This window comes from Montipora foliosa, chromosome 6 (assembly GCF_036669935.1).
Source record: "Montipora foliosa isolate CH-2021 chromosome 6, ASM3666993v2, whole genome shotgun sequence".
In the NCBI taxonomy this organism is placed as follows: domain Eukaryota; kingdom Metazoa; phylum Cnidaria; class Anthozoa; order Scleractinia; family Acroporidae; genus Montipora; species Montipora foliosa.
Window position 1 is genome coordinate 10457626 of NC_090874.1, and position 10000 is coordinate 10467625.

A 10000-nucleotide genomic window follows, 5' to 3' on the forward strand; every position below is an offset into this window, starting at 1 on the left:
CAAGTTTCTTATAAAATCCAAACCTTCAATTCAAGCAACATGACAAAATGAATGTTTCAGTTGCCGAAATGAATGTTTGGATTGCCGAATGGAATGTTTGAATTGATGAATTGAATAAACAAAAGAACAACGCGAACATAACAGTACCTAATCAACAAGGCCTAATCAGAATAACAATGGTTCTTTTGTCTTCCGCCATTTTGGTCCGACATTTAAAAGTCTACCCAAGGTCTGGGTTTAAAGAACAACAAGTTTGAATTTTGGCAGGGATGGATACCCATACGACATTGAGTTAGCCAATTTGGTCTATTATTATTAAAATAGTATAATTTATACATCTCAAAAAAAATGCTAGATTGCTCTTAATGAAGTTTACAAATTCTACTACTTTATCTTGTTCATTTATTACCACTATTAAAATCTGAATCTTCTTAAATAATTTCTTAAAAGATCTTTTATTGTTTGTCACACTGATAACAATGGGCTGTTGTAACTTGTTGAAGTGATTTTGTTTGACATGTACAGTAACTGTAATGCCTCATCTTACCTGAAACTGAGTAACAATCTGGATGGCCATATTTGGAACACGACCAGGACTGAGATCACCACTGCCAGCTGAAGAGTTCAGACTCTGCAACCTTTGGAAAGTAATATACACATTACAATAACTAGTTTGGAGGACCAAATGTTAAGGACAACCGGAAGTAAAATGGAGCTGCAAGTTTTTGAAAAAAAGTATTAAACAACAAACAACAATAAATCTCAATGTTCAGAATTACAAGATATCATGAGTTCATAAGTTGTTAAAACAATAAAATTATTTTAAAATGGTATTTGTCTTTGCAACTACTCCAGCCATCTTATCAGGCATTTGAGTTCACAGAGAGAGTTGCATAACTTTGGCTGAAGCCTCCAAAGTAGACAAAATTGATGAGGCAAACTCTAACTGACAGTGGTTCTGGTTCCACAATAAGATTGTCACAATGTTTAATGCTACATGTACATGTAAGAGTTATTTGATGATTTGTTGGCAGGAAAACACTTCAAAAAAGATTTCATCAAAAGAAAAATCACTACCTATTGAAGTTCACCATAAGTTCTTTCAAATGGAGTTGGACTTCAGGGATGACTACTTCAGGTTGCGCCATTAGAAGGTCTTTCAAAAGAGCTTGCAACTGGATGTCTAATTCAGATGCTGCAGCTGACAATTTATAAAACAATGACATCAAAGCTGAGTTTGATTTTCGTCTATACCCGTGCACAGTTCATTGTACCAGTAGCTTATACAAGTCACAGTCAGAAATATCTAAGACTTTAATTCAACGAAGTACAGGTTGAGCTTAATGGTTTCTATTCTGCCCATAATGTACAATGTAACACTAAGTGATAACAAACAATATGGTACAATACTGTATGTGCAAGAAATCTGAATGAAATTTACAATGGAAAGCCAATTGCGAGCCAGTGTAAATTCCATATAATAAAGAACCAAAATAATACCATTATTTGTCACACGAGGAACACTGGATGTACACTGACCTCAAGGATCAAACCAAGTGGTTGCCCAGTGCTTCAATGTAATTATATCCCACAATATTAAAAGCTCTTGGTGCTCTTAGGTTTTCTCAAATAAAAGTCAATTAAAGGGGTACTCTGACAAAAATCGCATCTTTCCTATCTACATACATGTACATGTAAGCCATTTTGAAACATAAACAAGTAGTCTGTGTGAGAAGAAAAATGCTGTTTACTTTTTTCAAATAACTCTTTTCGTTCCAGAGATATTCGAGTTTTTAAAATATGCAAATTAGCCAAGTGATGATGTCATACACTCAACCAAATTTTATTCAAATATGATGAAAAGAGGTATCTCAGCCAATTTGTATCAGAAATTTTTGATTTTTTGCAGTAAGATTCTACTAAAATGTTCTCCACAATATTGAGCTTAACAGTTCTGTTACCATGGCATCATACTGGGTTCCAGACCTCCCCCATATTAAAAGCTTTTCTGGCCACCTTTGGCATTCCATTTTGATATTTGCTAACAGCACTTCATACACATGATCCAGCAAGCATATAAATATGCTAGCTCGAGTTTGTGGCCTTGTTTAACATTTTTTCAAGCTGAAAATCACTAACATAATTATTGAAATCAAGTGGGTGGGGACTGAAAAAGAGTGAGTTGCCATGGGAACAGAATTTTTTATAGTCATAGGTGTGTTTCCTGTAGAACTATTAGACTACCAAGTTTCAATGGTCTGTGCTGCAAATTGGCCAAGGTAGCTCTATTTATATTGTCGAGATAATATTGGGTTGAGTGTATGACATCATCAGTCATCTCATTTGCATATTTTAGCCATTTTTCAAACTTACGGTAAATATCTCTGGAACTAATGCAGGTATTTGCAAACGGTAAATGGTGTTTTTGTTCTTTCATGGAATTCTATGTGATACACTCAAAAAATCAAGGGGTAAAAATTTGATCACAGTACCACTTTAAGAGAGCATCCATACAGTATTATTTTAATTAAAATAACTAGAGGTGGATCAAACCTCCATCCTCTCTTTTTCCAACTATAACCAAAGCTCTGTATGATGCTGTCCCCATGAAATGTCCAAATGCTCTGCTGCATTTCCCAACATTGGATAAGTGAAATGGAACATCAACCCCAGAAGAGCGACGAACAGACTGGAGTGTAAAAAAAAATGCTGTCAACACGAATTAAGAGTCCCAGGGAAAAAAAAAACAGTTCTTTCCAATGCATTTATTGCCTCTATTTACATCCCATGTACATCATGATTGCTCCATTCCCTTTTCCCTCTTTTTCTGTTTTTCCAGGGCGATGAACAAACAAACCAGCACTCCTTAACTTTGTGGTAAACAATATAAAGTTTCTTAAGGAAATCCACTGCTTAGACCTACCGCACTTTCCTTAAACAAAACTACTCTTCAACTTGATAATGTTATCCTAGATGCTTGTACTCTTCTGGTCCCCGTTGTTCAAAAGCCGATTAACTTAACCCAGGATTAGCTTAAACCTTTGTTTCATGTTTTCAACATTTTGGTGAAAGTTTCTTTCGCTTATTTTTGTTTTTCAAGATTGACTTCTTCTAGTGTAAAGTTTTGTTGAATATCAGCGTTGCATAGCATTTGGGAGTAAAGAAATAAAGTCCTTGGTTAATTTTTAATCTGGGATTAGCGTTAATCGGCTTTTGAACAACCGGGCCCTGATTACCAACACTAATTTGATGCAGACTCTCACTTAAGTCCACAAATGCACCTAATTAGAAGCACACCCAAGTCTAAGCAATTGCTACCTATTTTCAACAACAAGGAAAGGGTAAAGGTTGGCATTATTTTTATCTTTGGGTAAATGCAGCAGTTAATCTTTACTTAAAGAGCAGAATTTGGGGGACACTTTGTGACATTTTTTGTCTGTATTCAGCAACATGAGTGATGTTGAAGTTGGGGAGAAGAGAAAGGGGACACTTCGTGATGCTTCTTGCAATCCACGTGCATCTAATTTGGGGCATTTCTGGACAAATCTGCAGACTCTGTCAGTGGAGTAAACCATCCTTTAACCCTTTCACTTCCATACAGTAAATGCCACTGACACTTAAAGATTTTACTCTGTCTAACACCAGATGATTTTACTCATTTTTCACCTCAGTGGTGAAAGGGTTGAAAAATTACAAAATGTCACTCAGATGGTCTCCCAAGGCTTCACTAGTGTGCACTGTATTAGTCTTGATAACTCCACGCTAACCTGCAATCAAGCCCATTTTTAGCATCGCTCATAATTATGTTCTCTTTACGAAATAGGAAACATGTACCGTGTTTCTATCGAGTTATAGAAACACGAGTGAAAGTTCGGGAGAACGAGAAATGCTGTGGGAACGCAAGCCGCAGGCGAGTGTTTCCACAGCTTTTCCGAGTCTATAACTCGATAGAAACACGGACAGAGTACATGTTTTCTATTTCTTTTAGAAGACAACGCAATGAGAAAAAGGAAAACAACTCAAGTTGTTAACTCTAATTATCAAAATGTAAATTATCTTTGCTCGTGTCATCACTACGTCAACAGCTCAAGCTAGTTCTGTTATAGAAACACGATTTTTAACCAATCAGCACACATATTTTCTTAGGACTGTTTTCTAATGTGTCATGTTACATAGTTTGTACCACACAAAACTAAAAATTAGTAGAGCCTGATCACAGGCTCTCCAAACATCCAGTTGTGACAATGCTCACAAATGAAAATTTATGATAGGTGGACTACTTTCTATGAGTAATGGATCGAATTACCTCTATAGACAATTTCAGAAGCCTTGTAACAACAATAAGCAGCCAGTACACAATCTTGAGCAAAGAAACTGCAAATCTCAAGCATTCTTCATCTGTCTCAGGGCAACTACAGCAGAGGAAGAGGAGAAATTTTATTATTAGATTACTTATCCAAAAGTTCAAGCTACCTTTGGAAAGGATTCTAGACAAACTAAAATATTTCTATCTTAATTGAAACTCTAAGTTAAAAACATCTTGTATAGAAAGAGAAATACACATATAAAGCAAAAACAAGCCAGGGAAAACTACCAGTATTTGTATACCTTATACTTGGAGCAAAGCTTAACAGGAGATCAAGCAAAGCTGATAAGCACTTGTGCTTGACAACATTCTGAAACTAAATAAAATGCAAAATATTTTTATTAGAACTATTAAGAAGTAAAAATTTTGAGGAATTCTGATTCTTTAAATTGCAATTTTGGAAGGTCCTGTCATGATAAGCTCAAGTGAAACTAAACTAGACACAGATTCTGAATTATGAATTGCCAGAAAAAAGGTTAAGATGTGAATTCAAAACATAATATTTATTATAACACAAAATACAGTGTAACTTCCCAAATACCTGTTGAATGGCTGTTAAAGCTGATGAACAAGCAATAACCTGGAGATTAATAATAATTATGAAAAAAGCGATTGTCTTTTAACTTCAAGGCAGCACAGGAAATAAAAAAAAAATCTTGAGCAGTATGGTTATTGTAGTGCTAGAGGTACACACCATGTAAGATTGGTATACAGTCATTATTCGGTGAAATCCAAAACCAGAGGTTAAAGATTGCTTCAGAAGGTCACATGCAGCCCGCTGTGTCAGTCACTCCTTCCTTCACAGCAATTCAGCTGTTGCTAAACATAAAGTGAGCTCGCCCAGCATGGGAAGTATCACATGAGTATTCGGTAACTGAGTAACCACTGCACATGCTCAACACACGGTGGGTCTAATTTGCAGGTCACAGGTCGCAGGTCAGCGGTTGCAGGTCATTGTTTCACCAATACAGAAAGTATCCTAAACATTCATAAAAGCTAACCTTAGGCCTAAAAACTTTTGTTTAGGCCTAATTAGGCCTAAGGTTAGCTTTTAAGAATGTTTAGGATACTTTCTGTATTGGTGAAACAATGACCTGCGACCTGCAAATTAGACCCACCGCTCAACACAGTGAGTTTCGACCCATGGCAGAGGTCTCTTTTCCCGTACTCTTTAGCCCAGCCAACGCAAAAGAAAAGAGAACTACAGTATGCTAGCAGAGAAGGTCTGAGCTATCAGGAGTCTCAAGTTGGTGTGCAGAGAAAAGATCCATCATCATCACCACCAATCAACTGCATTAGAGCAGGTGACAACAAATCCTATCCATGAGCAATGATCCACAGCCAGCAGACTGAGTATATAAAAGCGATAATTGCATTGTAAGATCGGTCAACATGTGTAATCTCCAACAGTCACTACACATGGGCCTTAAATTGGTTCCACATGTAGCTACGCCAACCAAGGGGCATTTTGCCATAAGATGGAACAATGAGGGTATTATTTAATATTCATTTTTTACATTCAAACATGCCTAATCAACCACTCCCCATAGGAACTTTTCAGTCCCACAATCATCAATAAAATTGATCAACAATACCTTGGTGGTAATTCCATGACTAAGGTAAGATAATATCAAAGAGCTTGGTGTAGTCCCAAATGTAGCTTGCTGCACAAGGGATTCTGACAAAAAAAAAATGCCCACATACATCCTTTTGTTCAAAACAAAAAAAATCTGCTAATTGGTAACTGTTCATGTTAAACAGTTTGTTACTTTCTGTTTATCTTTCCAGTTCTGGTAAGAATAATGCATTAGAGCAAAAGTGTCCCTTGCATCATATGCCAAGAGTTTGGATGGACAGGTTGATAAGTGACACGATATTACAATTATAAATAAGTACCCAGGCAAATATTGAATTATTTATCAGAAAACTTTGTCAGCATAAAATTAATACTGTCCAGAGAAACAACTTTTGGGGCTCAGAAAATTATGTTCATATCAAAACCTACCTTTAATAAAAAGAGTTTCTCATACAGGGGTGCTGTTTTATGGAACAGTCTGTCAGCTGAGGCTAAGCAGGCTACTACATGTACGATCAGAGGCAAATTTAAAGTCTTAAAAAGCTCACCCTTAAATTAGGCTGGTTTTTTTTTGAGTAGTTTCAATTATCAACCCCTCTCGCCCAGAACAACGTTGCCAATCATGAACAGATACTTTATTTCCTATCCTATTTCTCTTTGAAGCTTTTAGTGGAATTTTGACACTTATGCATAGTAAATGTCAAGTGTAAGAGGCAGCTACCCCCAACATGTAGCTTAACTACTTTCCCACTCCTAAATCAGGAATTGACGTTCAAGTTTTAATTTGGTTGCCCAAAAATTTATCTTACAGGACAAAGAATCTCTGCATACCAAAAGACTTGGCCAAGGCAAAACAAGGATCATTTTACTGAATTACAAGATTAGTTCTCTCTTTAATATTCAAGGTCAATGCATCATGTGCTGGAATGCCATGATCAAATCACATTCTCAAATTACATTCTCAGATGAGTATCAGCAAAGTACATGTGGCTTCCAAGGGAATTTAAAAACATTGCTGCTACATGTAACTTCAAAAGCTCGTCATTTCTGCAATGAATTTACAGGTAAGCAAAAGTAATTTGAAAAGAAAAAACTAGAATCCTTGAGTTACTAGGCACCACTAACAATTTTGATGTATCATTGTTCTGAAATAATAATAATAATAATAATAATAATCTTTATTTGGCTCATAATCATATTTCTATTACATGTATTCAAAATAAAAGAAAGTTTACAAGGTAACAGTAAACATCAAAATAATTAATATTAATTTTGAGCAAATGTACAAGCTGGAAAGACTAAATTAACCATTAGGTTTTCATGTTAGACTACCCTCAGTTTAAGTCACTATTTTTTGGCAAAAAAAGAAGGAAGAGCTAATGATCTCATCACTAATATTATTATGAAAAGAATGACTTTTACCAACTGCGTGACTTTTATCAACCTATAAAGCTAGGTATGTATGTAATAAACCATTTGTTACGACATCAGGTAATTAATGTTACAATCTCTAAAAATGCCAAGTTTTCAGCAGTGATGAGTTTGAAAACTAAAAATAAACTGCTGTTAAACATACATACATACATAATCTTTATTTAACGTGGGAGAAACGCTTAGCTATAGCTATTTTGCAGGTTTTCCACAAATTAATATTAAGAAAGAAAGAAATATGTACATAAATGTAAGAATATAAAATATCATGCATCTAAAGTTACAAGACTTAAGTAATTAAAATTAAAATTAAAATTCAATATTCCTCACTTGTTTATTAAATTCTAGACCTCCAGCTTTTAAACGCAATTCATTTGGAACACTGTTCGATTGTTTTGCGGCAAAATATCTGAAGGAATTTAAGCCATGCTTTGTGGTATTTACTTTTGGCAGTGATAGCTCATATTATTACCCCGTAAATCGTACTTATTATTTCTCAATTTCACGAGTTCCTTAATGCATGTGGGGGCGGTGCCCTGAAAACAAGTATTTGTAGTTATCAACATGTCCTGGACACGACGATTTTCCAACATGGTTCCTAAACCTATTCGCTGTAGCAGTTCATGATAAGCTGATGTTTTATCTTTGTAAACATATCTTAGTGCACGCTCATTTACTTTTTCTATTTTCTTTGTGTTTCTCGAACCACAATGATGCCATTGTGATTTATCTATTCACTTAGTAAAAGACATGGAATATACCTTGGTAGTCCAGCCACTTAATTTAATTTGCTGAAACATGCCAGCTTGTCTAGACAAGTCATTAGTGCAAATTTCTTTCTCCATCTGAATTTTCAAAAGTTTTACGAAAGAAATATGAAATTCCGGATTGCAGATTACAACATAAGCAAAAAATTCAAATTGTTGCTCTTCACTTAATTGAGAAAATTATAATTCTTCAAAGAGAAGGTAACAATAATTATTTTCCTATTATTAGTTTTGTCACAAGTTGACAGTGTGGATTTCAGTCTGAAAAAACTATCAAATTTCTGAATTGTTTACGTTAATCAACATCCTTGCTAGAAAATTCAGTTGCCCGACTGGGCAAGTAAGGTCCCAAAGGGGAAAGCACTTTTACTGAATGGGGTGGCTGCTGCTGTGGTTATTGAATGAATTTTGTCTGTTGGTTCTTCTCCTTAAGAGATAATCATTACTACAAGTACTTCTCCCCAATGTAATCCCCAAATAAATTTGCAGGGAGGCTGCAAGTTGGCTGGAAAAATTGAAAACACTGACCCCCACTTCACGGACGACTCACTCAAATTAATCTGCAAGTAACATCTAATGTATTCTAAAATTTGGTTTTATCAACAGAGTTGATAATGTAAATTGGCCACCGTATAGCTTTTAGAATCTCTGTACAGTGGCCAATTTACATTATCAACTACTTCCCCACCGACGCAGCACCACAGTTTCTTTAAAAACTACCCCCTTCATTCATCTAATGTCTTCTGACTCGTTAGTCAATAGGCGATAAAAATGCGACTAATATTGGCCAAACGTGGTAGGGTATTGCTCAAAAATCACAAAAATTATCAACATAACGATAAATAATATAATAGCCCTTTCCAATAGTGATGGGAATGACCCAACCGATCAATTGTCGATTATAATTGGAAAATCTATTGATGAAAAGAACATGCCGCCATGTTTGTTGTGGACAGCATGAAAACAAGACAATGAGGAGAGGTCCCTGGAAACCAACTTGATCTCTGCAAGCTGTGTATAAATAATTATCTGTTTGCTTTCATCTACTCTTGTTACCTTTCTGATTGCAGTAAGTTAAAATGCATTTTACGGCCGGCTACTAATTAAGAATAAAGAGAACCATCAAGGTAAGTTTTTTTCCGCATGAAATACGCACTAACAAATCTGAAATAAATACAAAATGCAAAACCTAGCCAGGCACAAGCATGTTTCAACGAGTTTGGAAAACAATAAAAATGTACAAATTATGCATGAAATGTCTACAGGATTATCAATTTGTTCGCAATAATCGATTGTAATCAATGATCCATAATAGAGGAGGCAGTACGGTCCAAAATTTAACCATAATAGAGGAGGCAGTGTGGCCCAGTGGTTAGGGTGCTTGCCTTGAGATTCAGAGATCCCGGGTTCAAGACCCGCTCTGACCACTCATTGAATTTGTTCCTGGTAGTCCCCGGTTCAACTTCCCAGCTGCATTTGTAAATAGCCAACTGGTTTGCCTCCAGCCAGTCGGGATTCTTAACAGTTGTTGTTGTTGTTGTTGTGTTCTGTTGTTTCGTTGATTGTTTCATTGGCCCTGAAAAGCCCCAATGGGGAGCGGTCAATTAAGTATGTATTGTATTGTATTGCATAATCAATTGTTGCATCCCTTAAAGATTTTGGATCAATGATTGATCATAAGCGATGATCGGTACACCACATATTTCCACGGTTTCTGACACCATGTTGGTTGGGAGGCAAACACGGCTTATATTACAGTGAATGTAAGGGGTTTTTGCCGCCTTTGAACCACTATAAAACCTTTAAGGTCTGACGGTTATGGATAGCGAAAATACCACTCAAAAAGCACTTCAATTGAGA

General features: G+C 35.9%; 1 protein-coding gene across 1 annotated transcript in view; it reads right to left on the reverse strand.

The window, feature by feature from the left end:
• The window catches only part of LOC138006632 (mediator of RNA polymerase II transcription subunit 24-like), a 37182-nt gene that overhangs the window by 26424 nt on the left and 758 nt on the right, over positions 1–10000 (reverse strand). The window contains exons 2-8 of the mRNA XM_068853082.1: positions 5962–6044; positions 4908–4946; positions 4609–4682; positions 4307–4412; positions 2554–2689; positions 1078–1201; positions 548–638 (exon numbers count right to left, since the gene is read on the reverse strand). Coding sequence (XP_068709183.1) covers positions 548–638; positions 1078–1201; positions 2554–2689; positions 4307–4412; positions 4609–4682; positions 4908–4946; positions 5962–6044 — 653 coding nt within the window. The remainder of the gene's footprint in view (positions 1–547; positions 639–1077; positions 1202–2553; positions 2690–4306; positions 4413–4608; positions 4683–4907; positions 4947–5961; positions 6045–10000) is intronic.